A 19,360-nucleotide genomic window follows, 5' to 3' on the forward strand; every position below is an offset into this window, starting at 1 on the left:
CCAGTGCTGCAGTTGTTAAAATGAAAAGCCAGAGTTGGCCTATATTCGTCAGGGGGTTAAAATTATAAGTTTTAATATGTGTGAGGCTTTGGGGTCAATTAACATTTTCCTCAGAGGGAAGAATAATTCACAGTACAATCAACCAAAGATGAAGAAACATCTCATATTGATGTAGGCTACAGTAAAAGGCAGCAGAAACCTCATTACACTTCCCATGTTCCGTACAAAGGGCTTCAACTAAACAGCGATATGCAAAGGTGAGACACACTTCTCTGCATGTGATGCAGCTCTTTGTTAAGATTCAGGGGTTAAATGCAGGGGTGCGGATGCAGATGTTTCAAAATTAGGAGTCTCAGAGACAAAGCCAGGCTGCATGGTGTTTTTTTGGTAATTAGTGGGGGAAGAACACTTTAAGTTAAACCTCATGGGAGGGGAGTTTCTGCATTTCCCTTCACCCACCCCAAGAGAGTTAGCAGGAAAAAAGAAAAACATATACACAGTCATTAAATTATTCACAAATATACTGCAATATACTGTAGCAATGCCAAATGAAGTGTGTCCGTGGAGTCTGGGGCAACAACTTAGCAAAGCCACAATATTCTCTGCAGTCATAAAACAAAGGCCGCCGTAAAGATTTTTTAAAAACACAGATCCTGATAACAGATGTACTCTACCTGTTCTGTTCCCGTAAATGACGCAGCTCATTTTCATATATCAACATAAATGATGTCATCTAGTTCCCCTTTTTTTGTGTGTAAATATAGGAAGGACAAACACAAAAAGTACGCCCATTATCCTGGCAACTTCAGACCCGAGTCATAAGACCAATTAAAATAAAGATTATTCACGGTAGCCTTCACAGACTGCATCTCTACCTCCGTGGTAGACAGGGTGTGTGCGTATGTACACTACCAACTGTCATCTCTTACACCATCTCGGAGTGAGAGACAGACGGAGAGCGACATGACTCTCCTATCTCATCCAACCAGCAGTTCTCATATTCCTGCCACATTACAATATTGATGCAACATATCAAGAGCGGCTAGCGCCTCTTTGAAGTTGTCTTCGGGGGGGAAGGGAGTGAGGAAAATTCCAAATTAAACATTAAGGATGCGAGCATGTTGGCCATGCATTTGGAATGGGATCCATACAGCAATAGATTATTTTGTATTTAGTGGAGCAGCTCCCAGAAGTGTCAATATCAGAGGATTACAGCAAAACATGAAATTAGCATTCAGTCCCCATCCTCTACACAGCTAGGCGTAGCTCTTCATGCATGTGTCGGTGTGTGTGTCTGCGCGTGCGTGTGTAATTATTTGTGCGGTTCCCTAAGCATATGTAGCATATGCTCTGACAGTGCTGGGATGAAATCTGGGTTACGCTACATATAGTTAGACCTCTGCACACCATCATACTAAATACAAGCCCACAGGCTCCTTCTTCATGAACTATCCAGTGGATCAGGGGATGCTACTTATCAGGTTGATGTCACTAGAGATTGTGAAGCCAATCGGGCTGAAAAAGCAACTGTAGGTGGTCCTACTGAGATTCAAATGTCAAATTAACATGTTGGACTATTCTTTTACAGAGAAGAAAAATGGGAGATGGAGAGAGCAAACGAGGACCGTTTCTTTTTACTGAGTTGGTTCAGCACCTTGAGTAAATACTTCAGGGATGCCAGATTCTGGAAATGACCTGACTTCTAACCTATTACAGTCCCATCTCTACCAGTCTTTGACTTTTTTTTTTCTTCTCTGCTCACCCACATCTGCTGTCTGTGCTGATCCAAAAAACTGGTCTATCCTTACATTTGAAATGCAATTCTGTGGGGGTGGGAGGTTCATAATAGATTACAAGCATGCCATGCATTTCCAGACTGTCAGAGTCCTGGCAGCCATTCAAAGGTAACATTTTTCTGCCAGAGATAGCATGATACACACACACACACACACACACACACACACACAAAAGTTATAATACTGAATTCTGCCAGCAGTGGTTACTTACTCAAAAGGCAACATATTCTTCTACTTGCATTATGTTGATGATTACATGCATTCTTCTGTGTTCATAGATAGAGTCATGTTAGAAAGCCTCACCTTTCCTGGGTCATCTTTGGAGCGAGGCACTTTGAGAAAACACTTGTTCAATGACAGATTGTGCCGTATTGAGTTCTGCGGGGGGAAAGAGAGAGAGAGAGAGAGAGAGAGAGAGAAAGGTGGCAAGGTGAGTGAACACATATAAAAAAAAAAACAGCTTACACAAACAAGTCTGTAGTAAATGGGTGTGGAGAATATCACCACCAGCAGCAACAAGGGCACACAACATGGTGGCATGTATCGTTTAGGTTTAGTCACAGCTCCTGTCATCGAGGTCAGCTTGTTTCAATGGCATGAGATCTGGCCTACAACTGCGTCCAGTTCAGGTTTCACTCTACACACATATACAGGAGCCCAATCTGTGTACAAAGCCATCAGGAAGCAGTATCTTTCATCAATGTCCAACAAACTGTATTCTGGTTGCACAACATATCGAATTCCACGGGTGCCAAAAATAGGAGCCAGAAGGAATCCCACACTGGGGTGGTTGCTGATACCAGGGCCTGATATTAATTAATGCTTCAGCGGCCTCCTGTGGGGACAGGAAATAAATTATGTAGATCATTCTGAAAGTTAACTCATTACAGTGTTACAAGCTACTCCACAGCGGTGAAGAGGACGGTTCATCCAGCTGCCTGATTGGGGAGGCGAGGTGGGTTGAAGTAGCCACAAGGGCTGGAGAGCGATGCTCCAGGTCTGGGTTAACCAGCCACAGCAAGGCCCTCAGAACCAGCTGGAGGCAGGCCAGCTGAGGGCTCACAAGAGCCAATGGATGCACACGTTTCTCCACTCCACTTTATGGAGTAGTATTGACAGATGGCCACACTAAAAAGCTGTAGGATTCTCTGATGGGTTTAACGGATGCAGGAGATAAGTAGAGAGAGGCAGTGAGATAGAGAGAGACAGAGACAGACTACTTGTTCAACACTATATGCAATTATACCACAGGAGGGATGATAATGACAGCCTCATTGTAATGCTGTCAATCTCGCTGGTTAAATCACTCTGAAATGCCAGTGCAATCCCGAAGAAGTCTAACACTGCTCTCCAACAGAAAATGTAGAAGGGGAAATTGGCATCACAGTCAAAATAATTCTGTTCTTGTGCCAGAAGAGAATATTTTCTGAAAGTCAAACTTAAACCAAAATCTTTTGATGCACCCCATGGGAATTAAAAAAAAAAAAAAGGTTATAAAAAGTTTGTTCCTTTGCAAGAAAAAAAAGTGTAGCAATGGATCCCCCAAAATTTGTTCACAACATAACCAAAAGAACCAAACAACTTTTCAGACTAAATCCTGACATACGATTGTAGCCCTTACTTGTGTCTCATTTCTTAAAAAGGTAAAAAGTTCTCCTAAGTTCTCCTTTTTGATGACATCTCAGTCTTTTTCCTATCACGGCTGAATGCATTTATTGTGAGCTGCTTTTGACAAAGGCATCTGCACAAATAAATGTAAGGTAAAAATGTTATGGGAAGAAAAAAATGTCCAGTGAAACATCTTAATGCACATTAATCATAACCCACTACTCTGCTGTGCCTCTGTATGCTCAACATGTTCCAGTCATCCTTTCAGAGGTTCCTTCCATGATACAATATTGGCATTTTCTGTCAATCAATTAATGAATTCATTTACCAATTGTTTCAGCTCTACTCCATCGTATTTCAAGTATGATCATACGGCAAGTTTGGATATAAATGGCTGATAATGTTTGGTACAAGGCTTGCCAAATGTTATCAACCATTACCATCTCTGTTACACACCAGAATACATTTATGGGAAGGACTCAAACCACAGTATATTTTGGTCACACCACTATCGGATCTTAAAACTAGATACAGAAGCATCCAGGCTCTTACTGCGATCACAGCTCTATGTGGTTGAATGTAATACAGCCACATGATAGCTACCCTTCCCCCAAATGAGGAGCTGCACTACAGTGATGCAGAAAAAGCTTATCAGTAAAATCAGATCTGAACAGTGACATAAACTTGACATATGCATCTCAACACTGTAAGACAGGCAAAGTAACTGTGATCTGGTGGCTTTAGGAGTCCAGGTCTTACTGACTGACCCCAGTGTTGAGTACAGATAAACATGACTGGAGATCCTGCTTATTCTCATCCCCGTCTCCTTTGTACACGCTGCAGAGACAGCACCATTATACAGGCCTTGTCCTTTTAGCCCCCGCTCTGTCCCTTGCCTCGTCACAGTTTGACATTAGTTCAGACAAAAAAAAAACAAAAAAAAACACAACAATGTGAGTGTGATCATGAATAGTGGATGGCGACAAACAGATACGAGACTCTCAATTTAGCCAGCTGATGTCACTTTAAAGCTCTGAAACATGTCCAACAGGGGAATGTCTGAGCAAGTATACAATCTGTACAATGCTATACACACTTAAGTACTTAAAACCACTTTCCTCTCACAGCCTCCATGTGTGTCTGAGTGTGTGTGCCACTTGATGCCGGGCGGACAGAAGCAGCTGAACCTGCACAGAGAGGTGGCTCTATCCATTAAGGACCTTCTGCTGGGCCTAAATCATTGATACAGTCAAGCAGCAAAGGCCTGCCGCTACATTAGAAGTTTACTTTTTAATGAACTCTCTCTGCCTGCCCTCTTCTCCTCCTGACAGGCCCTGTGCCTGCGACATCCCATAGTGTGTCAGACATACTCCTTCCACTGTTTTAGACACATTTGTGTGTGTGAAACTAACAGGCGGTGGGTCATTTGTAGGCAAAGACATGAACCACAACAAAAGGCAGGTGTTAAAAATATTACAACGGCAGCAGAAGAAGAAAAAGAAAACATGATGACAGCGACAGTTGCTGTATTTGATAGATCATAGTGTATTTGCTGAGTAGGAGAGAAAGGGGAGAGCAAGACAACAATTCGCTGATGAAAAATTAAGGCCAATTACTGCTGCGTATATAAACAATATGTCAGCATTTGAACAGTAGCGCCTTAGATTTACCATTTAAGTCTGTGTGGGAGCAATGTACCTGCTTTAAGACAGTGGGCTATACGTTAGTATAAGTACAGAGGGTATAAGTACAGAGGAAAGTGAAGTAGGTGGAGGAGGTCAGAGGGTGTGAACAGTGGTACACAAAGTGAGTCAGACAGAGCTCACTGCAGGGGTCCTGCCCAAGTGCTGCCCAGCATCTACCTGCAACCCCCACAGAGCACTTCATATCCAACCTCAGCACAAGCCTGTGTGAGTGTGTGTGTGTCTGTATGTGTGGGATGCCTCCTACACACCTAAAAAACACACACACACACACACACACACACACTGGAACGTGTCTCCTAACAAATGGCGGTGATTTAACATACCAGGACAGCAGTGGAGGCGTAAGCAGCTCCGCCCTCGCTGCCCCCCCCACCCGCTGAGGAGCGCTGCAGCTCAGCAGAAGGGCCGCCAGGGGAAAGTAGGTCAGGCTGACCTCTGCGCTCGGCGTGTCAAACGTTCAGAGTGAGCTAAAGGGACAGGCCATGTCAGAGCCCTGCTCCTCACAGCTGGGAAGGAGGAGGCACCCTGTGCACATGGTCAGGGACCCAAGGGAGCGAACTCGGCATGCTGGGACAGACACATGTATGCACACATACCAGTTATGACATAGGGACGAACACCAGCAACTGAGGGAGAGGAAGAGTCACACTGTGGTCCAACATGAATAAATCAATGTCCCCGTAGGTTCCTGGCCTTCCCACATTCACACCATCTTCCTGCAACTTTATGCCTCTGGACAAAGCTTAAAATAAATAAATAAATAAAAAGATCTGTGCGGGGGCTCTTACCAACCAGCGCTCAGCCCACTCTTATATTTCCCACAACTGACAAAAAGAAACAAGAGGTATAAGTCCAGTTGAGAGTTGACTTGAAACATTCCTGAAACCAAGTGAGAGTCTGAGATGACCTAGAGATACTCTTAAAGTGTTTAGATTAAACTCCAAGCAGGGGGGAACTTAAATGCTCCTGGATTTGCTGCCTTTGTGATCAAAGTGTTCTCCCTTACACTGCGGTGTGTGGGAAAACAGGCGGTGGTGAATGGTGTCAGGAACCAGTAGTCAAACATTACAATGACCTCCACAACATGACTTTCTCATAAAGGCAAACATACCAGGGAAAAAATATATATATATGTGAATGAGTTGAATTTACATTTGCAATGAAGAGTCTGATGAGAAAAGAAGAGCCGAGCTTAGAGTGAGGTAAGGTTAGTTTAGGTAATACTGCGTACCCATTCACAGTACCCCTCCTGTTTTAAGTTTATCCTAGCTTGTACGAAATCAACATGTCTTTTCATATCAGTGAAACTGAAGACAGAATGTACCACAGGCCTTTAAGAATAAAAAACAGCCATGCAAAAATATTATACAGGCCTGCGTAGCCACATCTAATACTTTGTATGGACTGCTTATGACAAATCAGATGAACGCAAGCAAACATTCCCATTGAATGGAGGACGAGACCTCCATCTCTAATTGACCTGTCAGCAAGTCTGAATGATGGAGGGACATAAAAGACTTCAGCTCCTGCTTAGATAGATGCTTCAAATCTGTTTAAAAAGACAGAAATAAGATCTCTTGAATGAATGAATGAATGCAGAGAGGCTGGGAATGGACTGGTCACTGTATGGGTGAGTGAATGACTGAATGAAGGAGTGATAGAGTAAAACAAGAGCACCAAGACAATGGAAAGAAAAACGAAAGGTGGCTTGTGTTTTTAAACATATTTAGGTTTGTTTTCCTATTAAATAACAGCCACAAATTCTGCAGGAAAAAAAGCTATTTACCTTAACTATATATTACTGTAGTTCCTGGGAATTATAATGGCCTTTTTCACATTTTTCATATTTTTTCATTAAAAAATTCATTTGCTGTGACAGATTTTGGCAATGATAAACCTTTCATTAATTCTGTGAAACAGACAATTTGAACATCTTTCCGATTGACAATTCCATAGACAACGCGTTTCTTTTTGAGACAGACTGAAACAAATAAAGACAGAATGAAAGAAAGCACATCACTGACAGTAAGTAGCGGTAAGAACTGAGTCCAGCAAGCATGTAAGCAAGCACACTATAAAGGTAATGGGAAGTGGATCAGTAGAGATACAGTAACACACATGTGCACACACTCACACACACACACACACACACACACACACACACACACACACACACACACACACACACACACACACACACACACACACACACACACACACACACAGGTAGATTACTGTATTTTTAGGCCTTTGTTATTTCATATGGACCCTGTGACATGCACACCAACACAGAACATACTCCTCAGCCTCGGGGATCTGCACCAAGGCCACGGAATGTAGCACCTTCGCTGTCTATTTGTAGTGGGTGTGGGAAGGCATGTGGGATGCCACAGCATTCGCTCAGCAAGGTACCGCTTAAAAAAATAAATAAATAAAAAAAATACATGTTTGGACACACATACACACAGGTAGAGAAAGGTAAGTTCGTCCAGGTGCAATCATCAGATGATTTAATCCTGTTTGCTGTGAGAAGAGCTGTGACCCTAAGGCCTCTGGAACGAGGCTCTTCTGACTGATTGGATATAAACCTGCTGTGTGATGACAAAGGAGTGCCAGATGCTGCATGGTTCCCTTTCAGCATTTTGAACACTTAAAACCACTGTCGCCTCCTGTTGTACCACACAGGATCACAACAAGTACACATCAATCATGACACAAACTTGCTTAAAGTGCTCCAAGAGTGACTGTCAAGTAGGTTTTCCTGGGCTTCAGTGACAAAAATAATTACATTAAGCACCTATCAAAGGCATATTTATTCTATTTAGCACCACTTAAGCCTTTTTGACTACAGTGACCCCTCCCCCTACCGACACCATACTGTCAGACTCAAGAAATCTGCCAACACACGCCGTCCAACACACCGTAAAGCTCTCTCGCATCTAGCAAAGCTACCGAGAGACCACACTCAAATACCAATGAAGTCAACTATAACGATTTTCAACTTGATTTTTTTTTTTAACCATCTTCAAAGGTATTTGATCTGCCTCCCCTGGCATCTAGTAGTAATGTGTTGGCATGCTAGGTTTTAAACCCCTTAGTCTCTGATCTTTACTCACTTGTATGTAGTTTTAATAAAACATGAACAGTTTGCTTGCCTGCCACAGAAAAATACATGCCAAGGTGAAATCTGTCATTAATATAATAACCTGTTACTACGTGCTCAGAGGGCTCTATGTCTGTATTCATAATGCAAAGACAAAAGAAAGTGGGCAAAGCAGAAAATCAAAATGATCGTTAACTTTTGCTATCTAGACCCAGGTCATCTAGTGTAGCACATTGAGGTATTATAGTAATTAAAACTCAACAGCTACTTCTGCAGAAGGAGATGACACTATGGGGAAATTGTATTCCCCCCACCCTTAACAGCAAGCATTTGCTTAAATTAAACCCATTTTTCACTGGGAGGCTAAAATAATGAGGGCAATACATGCAAGAAAGAAATTAGCTTCATAAGCGATTACATGTGTGGACTCAAAAAGAACATGTTATCAGGAGAAGTGAGAACAATGATGGCAAATAAATAAATAAATAATAATAACTTTCAGAACATCTACAACAGTGAGATGCTTGGACTTCATTATGAAAGAATTTTAAAGAGCTTCCAAAGCTGAAAATAAAAACAAAGGCAAACAAATCAAAGCCGTCAAAGTCTGCCCACAACTATAGGGAAGCCAACTGAGATGACACAGGGGGTCACTGGCTTGCATGAGCCTCCACAGGTGTATTGTTTACGGAGGCTAGCTCCATACATTCAAACAACATTACACTATTTCTGATAACTTCAGGGGGCCATATTAAATAAAGCTGTCTACATTCAAACCACTCTCACATAAACGTTAACCAAACAAATCCGCAAACATATAGTAAAAACAGATGTTGAGCTTACCTGGCTATCTTCCATAACACCAAGAAAGCAAAGCAATCCAACTTTATCTGCCAAGTAATTTTGCGGAGGGTAATCCAAGGATAGAGTGTCCTATAGAGCTCAGACAATAGGCTGAGCCAATACAAAACCTCCATAGTGGCATATAAGAAGTTTATGAAGGCTGCACCAAGGATGTTCCTTTTTCAACAGAAGCAGTGGGGTTAGAGACCAAAAGCTCCAATATAAGTGTTCTGAACTCAATCTCACTGAGGCACATGCACCCACGTTCCCTTCTCTACCTGCTTTGTTGCTGTAAGGCCAACCTTGGAATGGACCTGCAGAAATTCAAGGGGAGAAAAAAAAGAAGAGTTTGTTTTTCTTTTTTTCCTCCCCTTGAATTTCTGCATTATTTTCTAGGTGCACTTGAGGTTACAGCCCCGGCATGAATGCCACGTTTGAAATTTGAGCATTCCCCTCATAAATTGGGAGGCGGTCACTGCAGATCTGAAAAGCTGAAGGGGACAAATTCACTTAATGCAACACTGAATGGCAGGTCACACTACAGCAAAAGCCCTGAGCCATTCATATGAGGCCTATTTGATCACAGTCCTTCAGAGAGCTATCTGTCTTTGTCTCTCTTTCTCTTTTGCCGATATTTGGGCCTCTCCCACTCTGTCTCACTCTCTTGCTCAGAGCCAAACCGCACGCAGTCAAAGTGCTTTGTACAACCTCTGGTGTTGCTGCACTTGCTACACTATTGCACGGTGCAGCATGCAAAAGTGTAGCATGATTCCATTATGTGGATTATTTCAGAACATCTCTGACCTTCAATGGGGTTGTAATTAGAAATGAGCCAAGAAAAATGGAGAATGAATGATGATGCGCACAGACCTCTTTGGAAATGAGCAGGACGGAGTGATGGATAACACTATTCAACAGTAAAATAGTAAATACACCACAGCAGATTAGGCTGGAATGAAAAGGTTGAGACATGGCAAGATTAAAGTCAAGTCAATAAAATAAAGTATGAATTGAGAATTGATATTAGATATGCTATACAAGGCATACATTCATTTGCAATCAGAGAACAAATGAGAATTTTAGGAAATGATAAAATCATATGGACCAAAAGTAGGGCAATGGAGAAAGTAGACCCCATATTACACCAGGGCGTTACTGTTGACTTACTTGAAGTTAACTTTAAAGAACTTATCTTTATCTAGGAAACCAGACCAACTTACTGTTGCTCATAATTGGGGATAACAGCTACATTACTGCCAATTTTAAAATGACCTTTTCACTACTCTAATCATTAAAAACATTCAAAAGTGGAATTATGTTTAATGGTAACTGCTTTGAGGATGTCTAATTATGGTAACTACTGGAAAGTCACGTCTCATAATCAAAGCTAAAGATACCAGATATAATCTACACTGATCCTGTTGAAAGCTTAGACTCCCCTTTAGCTACTGAGCTAACATTGGCTAACATTAACTAATAAATAATCTTCAGCTGAGCATCCAGACAGCAATTTGAAAAGCGTGTTCACTTGGTAACAGATAACAGTTTTTGTTTGTAGTTTCTTTTGTAGGCTGATACCGGCACTGATCCTGCCCATGATTTTATGGGGGATGGAGTGGGCATGGGGAAGCAGTAATGACGGGACATTTTATGTCACTGTCACACCCACGCGTGCTAGCTCAAACTCTGTCAGTATATCTACTTTCATGCACTCAGTGCCTAAAGTTATCACAACTTATGACAGCCTGGTGGAAAAAAACATAACTGACAGATTCTCAAACGGGAAAAAAGACTATGAAATGCAGTCCACATACTGTACGCATGGTCACTCTAGACAAACTGGGAAACTGGTACAGTACAGACTGACAATCTCAGCAAAGAGAGCAGCCTTGCACAGTTCTGCAAATTGAGTCTGGTTCTCTGAGCGACGCGGGATCGCACTTTTCTCCTGTGGTACACAGGCGCCTTTTCTCTCCTTTCCTCCTCCACTGCAGAGGCAGCGCAAGGCCATGAAAGATTGGAGGCAAAGTGACGTCCTCTGGTTTATCCTCCCTGAAAGCCTTCGCATGCTCTCAGTTCCACATGAGGGATCTGATGAAAGCCGTTTGTCAGTACGCCACTTAATTATCAGCCAGAAGAAGAGCCTCTGATGCTATCCTCTGACAATGGCTCACAGCAGACTGCTGACTACAGTGCCCACTAACAATGAAGAACTGACTGCAGCTACTAATAGTGACAGGGTAGTGCCAACTGTCCACTTAAGAGTTAGACAAATTAAGTAACGGCACAGAAAGCCTTTAGTGCACTTCTTCAATGTATATTCCTTTCTTTGTAGGCTTAAGTAGCAAGGAGAAAATTTTACATCTAAATACCAAGGACAGTAAAATGTGATGCTTGGAAGATAAAATGCAAAACAGACCAAGTCCTACTGAAAACACATTATATTGAGAAAAAGAAAAACTGAGACGTCTTGACCTTTTATTTTTCCTGCATGTCTACACAAACATTATAGAGCTTATGCTGCTACTCAATATGCACGTTACCATCAGACTCCAAATAAATAAAAGAGTCACATGCACTCCTTAACCTTCTATCTTTGCGTAGTCATATTCTTTTAACTGATGACTGCAAAGAAACAAATAGTGACTTTTGCTATATTCCACAATTACTTCTGTACAGATGGAAAATAAAAGAAAATATGATTCCATTAATTTTAAATCACTTAGGAGGGCAAACTTGAAATTCTAGTATCAGAATAAAATACAGCACATGAATTTTGTTCTGAGGATATGGCCTATCCATTACTAGAGCTGATCGCAGCGCAACCATGAGCGGTTTGCCTGGAGTCCACTTCCAAAGAGGCTAATATGTATATCTGTCAAAAATTGTGGGTGTTTAGAGGCAAACTGTGCTACATAATAAGTGTCATTTTCTTATACAGTAGTGTTCTCATAATGCAACTCGCTCTTACATTTACTACAGTCATCCCCAGGCTCTTGAATACAATTGGCCTGTGGGCTAGTACACAGGCAAGAGAAAAAATAAGCCATTTAGCATCATCTGTATTAATCTGATACTCAGCTTTTCATTAGCAAAGTACATTACGGTACATGTCCATGAGATGCACGAGGTGATGACTCAGTGTAAGCTTGGACTCGCCATAGTAACCTGTCAGCAGGGAGCAAATCCACAAAGGAATGGCAAGGAGCAATGCTTCAATTTAAACTGCTGCTCTGCTCTCACTAACTCCAAAAATAGTATAAGAAAAGCTTTTTTTTCTGTAATGTGTATTAGATTTGATTTCCTTCTGAAAGGGAATCACAGACCCACCCTACAGTCCATTAGCCAAGTTAATGCAGAGCTGCCAGACTTGCTGACCCATTAATAATACATTGCAGTGGTCAAAAGAGGCCAGACACCTCCGTGCACCCCTTCATCCCTCTACACGGCCACTTTAATGGACTAATTCAGATGCAATTAACTGGTGGGGAGAAGCTGTGGCCTTGCGGCTGGTGGAGCACAGGCTGAAGGGCTTAAAGCCAAGGCTTGGATTATAATCACACAGTACACAGTAAAAAAAAAAAAATAAAAAAATGGCCGAGTATCATTCACACTTGTCATTATATTTATCCCTGTAAGTATAGTTTGTAAGTGGCCCTGGGCTAAATAACTATTTTAACCTATGTTTTGATGTTTCATCATAAATGAATGAAGGTTTTGATGGACAGTGTGTGTGATTTTTGACCTTCTGTTTTGTCTTTAGATGTTTTGATCCTTCACACCTTTCCCTAAGAATTTAAGATTCTAAAAATCAACCTATGACACTTTGACAGCAATGATACTGACCCCCAATTACATCTGCAGTAACTGATTTCATTGGCCTCTTTGAAGCAGCGGAAACAAGCAGTAAAAATACATAGAGATTAGCATTTATTTCAAGTTGTGCTTCTGTACACTTGGAAAATATATAGATCCAAAATTCACTGTCCTTTTAGCCGTGCTTTGTTCTCTGAGAAAAACATCTGGCTTTCTAGCTTCAAAATGCTCCACCAGCTAATCACCCTGGAAACGATGCTGATAAGAGCGGTGACAGCAAACAGAAACAGTAAAATTGAAAGGTGGAAAAACAAAACAATGACCTGAATGTTGACAAAATACTCCACAGAGCTGAGGGGATCTGAAGAGTCAGGTGATATATGTTCATCACCATAAGAATCACTTTCACATTCAGATAGAAAGTGTGAAATGCTTACACTGCCCCTCTCTGAGATTTAATTTCATTTTCTTCTTTATTTTTTAATGTTTGTTCATTACAGCAAGTTTCATTCAATAATGTGGCTACGGAAACCTGCTCTTTGAGAATGTGACGTTGACAAATGAGCAATTACAGGAGCGATATTCACGTGTCACATCTGTGGCCAGCATGACCCGCGATTAGCCCCGCTGATGCTGAATCTGAGATGCAAGAGCAGTGCCTGTCAATACAGGCGCCTGGGAAGGCACCGTGGCCCATTCTGGCATGTCATCCATCACTGGTTCCACTCGGCTGCCACAGCTGTGTCACTGTCCCCCTCTCACAGACCGCTGACCCCACGTTTCGCACCAGCAGGATGATCAAATATCTCTCTGGGATAAGAGACAGCCATCCTGCTTCACTGACAAGGCAGAGGACAAAAAAAAAAAATCCCTTTTCCTACACATCCTCTGCCACGGTGACATCTTTATCAGTAAGCAGCATTTAATGCCAGGCAGCAGCAGTCGTGTAAAGACACACGGCCGCCCGCCTTTCATCCTAAAAAAGCCGGGATTGCGGAGAACAGAGTGGAGCCATTAGCTACAGGAGACTGACACAGAAGGTGACAGTGGTTAAATTATTGCCAGAGAGGAGAAAGCGTAGATTAAAACAAAGAAAAAATGGAACAACACTGGCCAGACGTATTCCTGCGATAATTACTTGCCATGCAGATTTTATCAACATGCCAATCACCAGGGCCAGTCTCCTACTTTCAAAATTCCTATCAGATGTGAATGACCTACAGTCTGGATGTAAGGCAGCATGGCTGAGCTCCCAGTCACTCTGAGTAGATATTCAGTGGAGGGCTTAACTCAGTCAGGCTACAGACCTTTGACCATATCAGCAGTCTCAGGTTGCTGTAGACTTTTTAAAAGATCCTTCTCCAGCCCCTGCTAATTAGTCTTGCTGCCTCTTTCCCTTTCATTTCCAAAAAGGAAACACTGTGTGTACGCTACGGTGCTGGCAGATAAATTAGCTGCAAGCTTCACAGGAGGCAACCGTTCTTCAGGGAGAGCAGGCTACCTTAATTATGAATATTATTAATTACATTTAAAAAAGACCAGGAGAAATAAAAAAAAAAAAAAGTCCATCAATCACAGCCCCACTAAAAGATATTTGTTAAAATGAAATCACACCTTGTTTACTTGAAACAGACGTGAAATTGTATTTTATATACAGATGGAACCAGTGGCAGCAATAGCCGCTCTAACACAGCTTAGATTAATTTAACAGGGCAGATTCAGTGTTAAAGGCGGATTCCAAGGACTGTGCTCTATTTATAGCATGCAGAATTCATCAGCGCACCCCGCTCCTTTCTCCTCCTCCTTGTCAGGGCAAAAATCAGTGCACATACAAGAGGCTATGTTAAAAGGCACCATCTGTGATCCCAATGTAAACAAAGGTAGCCTGATATTCAGACTGAATGGCCATTATGTTACTGCTCCATTATTTAGCCCGACATTGCCTTCTTATTAGCAGTTTTCTGGAGGGAAGGATTTGATTTTACCCTAACAAATTACTGACCTAATGCATCCAGATGCTCTGACTGTGATAGGCAGTGTACAGCTAAGCAAAAGAAAATAATAATAACAATAAACAGCAGTTAAACAGCATAAGGTTCAAAAAAAAAAAAGAAAAAAAACAAGAGCAAGGTTTTATCAAGACTGTGTCAGGTGAGCCCAGCTTGTATGTTACCTTTTTTGCAACATGAGGATAGCAGACTGAGTAGGTCACATTTGCAAAGCAGTTAGTTAAGTAATCTAACTTCTAACTAACTCTAACTCTGACATGTTTAATTGGTATTTACTGTATGATACCATAAAAATGAACATATCAGAAGCAGTGATTTAAACAGTGATTAGACAGTTAATATTAAACAGTGTTCAAAATGTCTCAATTTGTTTGACTCTGACTACCAAAACTCTCACTATTTTTGTTGTTTCTCAAGTTGGAGAAACTGTTCCCCAGAGCAACACGCCAGAGTAATCTTTGAGTACCAGGATTAACACTTGATTACAACCAAAACTGCTTTCACAGACTGCAACCCTGAACTTCTCTAGACATGTACGTGTGAACGCAAACGTCCAAATCAGCTGAACCGAACCTTAAAAGGAGAGTAAAGAGTGGGCGTGTTGATGGCGTTTGTATGTATCAGGTCTGGGCAATGTCCGAAGCTTGAGGTCCGGACATTGTCTGGATGTTAACATGTGAAAATGTGAAGTTATTCATGTTTTCTGATGGTTCAATTATAATCAGTTAACAAACAAAAATGCAAATCACAAACTTCATCTAAAGCTCAAACTCTTCTACAGAAACTATACCCACTATTTATTTAGTAAAAAAAAGAACTGAAATGGCTTTTAAGCTTCATTCTAACCATACTGCAAGAAGAGACTATTTGTAGACAGATGAAAACACTGGCTTTCCTGATTCATCTTTAAAGAATCCATGATGGTGTGGCAACATTCACAGATATTTTCAACAATATTAGGCTCTTACTGTACATATGCTGCATTACACAGAGGTGACAGCCAACCAAAAAGAAAAATGATAGAGGGCAAAAGGCCATTCGCTGGGAAAAATAAGCTAAAATATACGGGGAAAGCAAAACGCTATTTTTGTCTAAATCTTTCTAGCCATGAAACGATGACTAAAGAGTTTCTGAGCAGCTCCCTATGGCCCTTCATCTTCCCCTCTGAAGAATCTAAGAACTAGCTAATGATTTTTCCAGTTAGGAGTTGTTCTGAAATGTGCTTCAAATTCCTTGCAGTTTATAACTCTAACTTTGACACAGGGGTTGATTTTTTTGCCCAACTGCACGCCAGGCTACAGATCTGTGACAAAGCAAGGGCACGGCCTACTGGAGGTGATGATCTCAGTCACCACATAAATGGACAGTTCTGGAAAAGACATAGTAATGCAGATCCCAACCCTCTCCCCAGTTATTACAGCATCTTATGGGTCTCACTAATGTCAGTCAACTACTTCAGTCTGCTCTATAGCCGTCATATTCAAACTCCTCGCTAATTGGGACAAAGGCCAAGCCTTAACTAACTAGAGAACAAGAGGAAAACGCGCTACCCAACAAGCCTGACTACACTGACAGAGATCCTGCATCCTTGGCCTCTCTTATTTCTCCATAATTACCAACTGAAGAGCATGCCTCAACAATACAGACTGATTAAATGTTTTTTCAGAGGCCTTAAGCTATGACTAAGAATGAGTGCAGGGATCAACAGCCCATCATTGTCCAGTGTTATCTGCATTATAAATGAATCTTTGAAAGAAGAAAAAAAAGTGCGGCAGCACAAGTGGTGTGTCCCAGCTTGTGAGTCAGGTATTGACTTCCACAGATCATTATCACAGAGGAGGAAGTTCACTGAATCAATTGATGATCATGGTCAACAGCTTTTACAACTGGTTGCTGTACACTGCATGAAAAGAACAGTTGGGAGGGTGCTGTTATGGGTTGATGACTTAAAAATGATAACAAAAGACATACACACACACACACACACACACACACATATATATATATATAAAGGGGATGAACTGAGAGGCCATTGCCATGATTGTCAAAGAGACAGCTACAGTTACAAATAAAATTGAAGCCAACATCTCTACACAGGCCTGCAGGCCACATGAGGAAGAGATAGAAGCCTCAGGCCTTTTATGTTCTGCACTGCAGTCAGCACTTCACTCAGCGGAGTGTGGGGACAGCAGCTCCTGCCAAAATGTATCCGTGCCAAGGCCTGCCAGCCTGCTCTCCCCGCCCACTCTAAGGGCCAGAGCGTGAGCGGTGGGGCGCCGGTAGGCGGGTGCAAGGTGAGGCTGGTGGGCGGGTGGCCAGGCTGGAGCTTCCTGACACGGGAACCCGCCTCACAGCAGGATCAAACTGGCTGCCGAGTGAATCACTACCCCTCCCACCACCTGACAAAGTCAGCGTCGGGCAAGCATGCAGTCACTTTTGCTGTCTCTACAATTAACAAGGAATCCAGGATGAGACAAAAGTGCTAAAAATACTGCAGTATCACCTCATCACTCACAACACTTCATCTCATCCAAGGTTCATATGACACTGGACCAAAAAAAGAGAAATGTATGAACTTCGGACCATTTTGGAATGGAGGTGGTTCACAAGTTCCACAGGGAACAGTGAAGCTCTCTAAATATGTATCGTTGCTGCTGAAAAATTCAGTATCAGCAAGGTGCTTAAAATTTAAATGCTTGCTTTACGGTGTAATGATGGCACAGGTTAAGAAAGTCGGTGAAGGTATCAGAGAGTCTAGCACCAAAGCAATTTTACACTTTCAGATTTCAGGCCCTGCAAACCTAAGCTTGAGGTGGAAGATAGGGGCAGGAAGCGTGAGCGCAAATGCTCATTCCTGACCAATCTTATTTAAATAAGCAACAGGAGCAGGGTTTTTCTGAGCTGTGGCTAGTCACTAGTCAGAAGCAGGAACATTATCTCCAGAGTAAATAATGTCCCGGAGGACCAGTAGCTACCCAAATTGCTTCTTAAAAAAATAGAAAACTGCTCCAGGCTGCCATTATTAAGCCTCAGATCCAATGGGAAGTTGAACCTTTGATCTGTTTAGGGTACTGTGTATTTGCATTTTATAATGAGATCAAAGCAAGGTCCAGGGCCCCTGCAGAAGGCAGCTCTGTGCCCCATCTCTGCACATTGGACGATTTACAGACCAAAGCTACATTTCCCTGTTAACAAGATCATGTAAGAGCTATGGACCTCAGTGAAAGTGCAGTGGGAGATGTTTGTTAGGCAATCAGCAGTAGCTTACATTCTCTTCCAGCTAATTTTCTTTCCTTGTACTCAGGTGTGGAAAAAGAAAAAAATAAAATCATGCCAGTAGCAACAATCTCCTCAACAGTTAGAGTTCAAGAGCAAACATTTCAAGCATTTTTAAACTGGTTGAGAATTGCTCCAGATTTTCTTTGGCATTCTTCACCTGGAAGAAATGCAGTGGGGAATTCACACACTTTGCCTGGAGTGAGCCTACAAGGAGCTGGGAGAAGGTTTGAGATGAGTATGGAGGTCAACGTTTGAGAGTGCATGTGGAGTCTCTCTATTCAATACTGTTCCTGACCATTTTTTTTAAACATCAAATATACTAGAAAAGAAATCATACACACTGTCACTCTGTCTTTGGCCAAGCTGAAGTGTGTAAAGTCTCACGTTCTCAGATGAATAAAGACAGATGCTTGTTTACATTAGCCCGTCCAATATTATTACAGCAACACCTGAGAGATGAAATGCTGCTCTAAATTTGAGTTAATTGGATTAATCCCTCTAAAAAAAAACAACAAAGACAATATTCAAAAGTATGAAAGAGAAGTATGAATTTTCAATGTACCTGCTGAAATATATTTGTTTTACTATATACTGTTCAGCAACAAATAGTCCTCTGTTAACATATGGGTCTCGTGCATTTTTTTTTTATACTTATTTATTATGTAAGCAGTTAGAAATGCCCTTGTACCCATCTCAAGAGAAGAAGAACTTAAAAATGTATCTGTCTGCCTGTCTGCATGTCTCTGTAAAACAAACAGACCAATACTAATTGACAAAACAGCACTTGCAGTAACTCTATATCTTGAAATTTAGAATAGGTTAAGACTGTTCTACTCATCTTCCACCCTACTGCCCATCATGATGCACGCAGGTAGAAGTTGACTAGGGGAATACCCCCTCCCCTGCAGCTGTCTCCTTGAAGCGTTTTGAAGCCGCGCGTCTGCACATCATTTATGCAACAATTGCCCCACAAACAGTTGTAGCGAAAGTGAGAGAACGCTGATTTGCTATTCATGACACGCAAGACAGCATCCGTGAAGGGACGAAGCAGATTCGAGAAGTTGTGACATCAGACCTGAAAACTATATTTAGTGGTTATTTCCATTCATTTAATTACCCATCATAATGATTTTTAAAGTCTTTTCTTTTTAAATTTATTAACAAAAAGATTTGATAATAAATTCCAACATGTATGTTCCC

The 19,360-nt window shown here is 41.7% G+C and overlaps 1 protein-coding gene across 2 annotated transcripts in view; it reads right to left on the reverse strand.

Moving 5' to 3' along the window:
• The window catches only part of foxj3 (forkhead box J3), a 71,303-nt gene that overhangs the window by 16,182 nt on the left and 35,761 nt on the right, over positions 1-19,360 (reverse strand). For both annotated transcript variants that reach the window (XM_041034354.1, XM_041034353.1), the window contains exon 3: positions 2,100-2,174. In XM_041034354.1, the coding sequence (XP_040890288.1) occupies positions 2,100-2,174 (75 nt within the window). The remainder of the gene's footprint in view (positions 1-2,099; positions 2,175-19,360) is intronic.

This window comes from Toxotes jaculatrix, chromosome 3, assembly GCF_017976425.1.
Source record: "Toxotes jaculatrix isolate fToxJac2 chromosome 3, fToxJac2.pri, whole genome shotgun sequence".
Taxonomy (NCBI): domain Eukaryota; kingdom Metazoa; phylum Chordata; class Actinopteri; family Toxotidae; genus Toxotes; species Toxotes jaculatrix.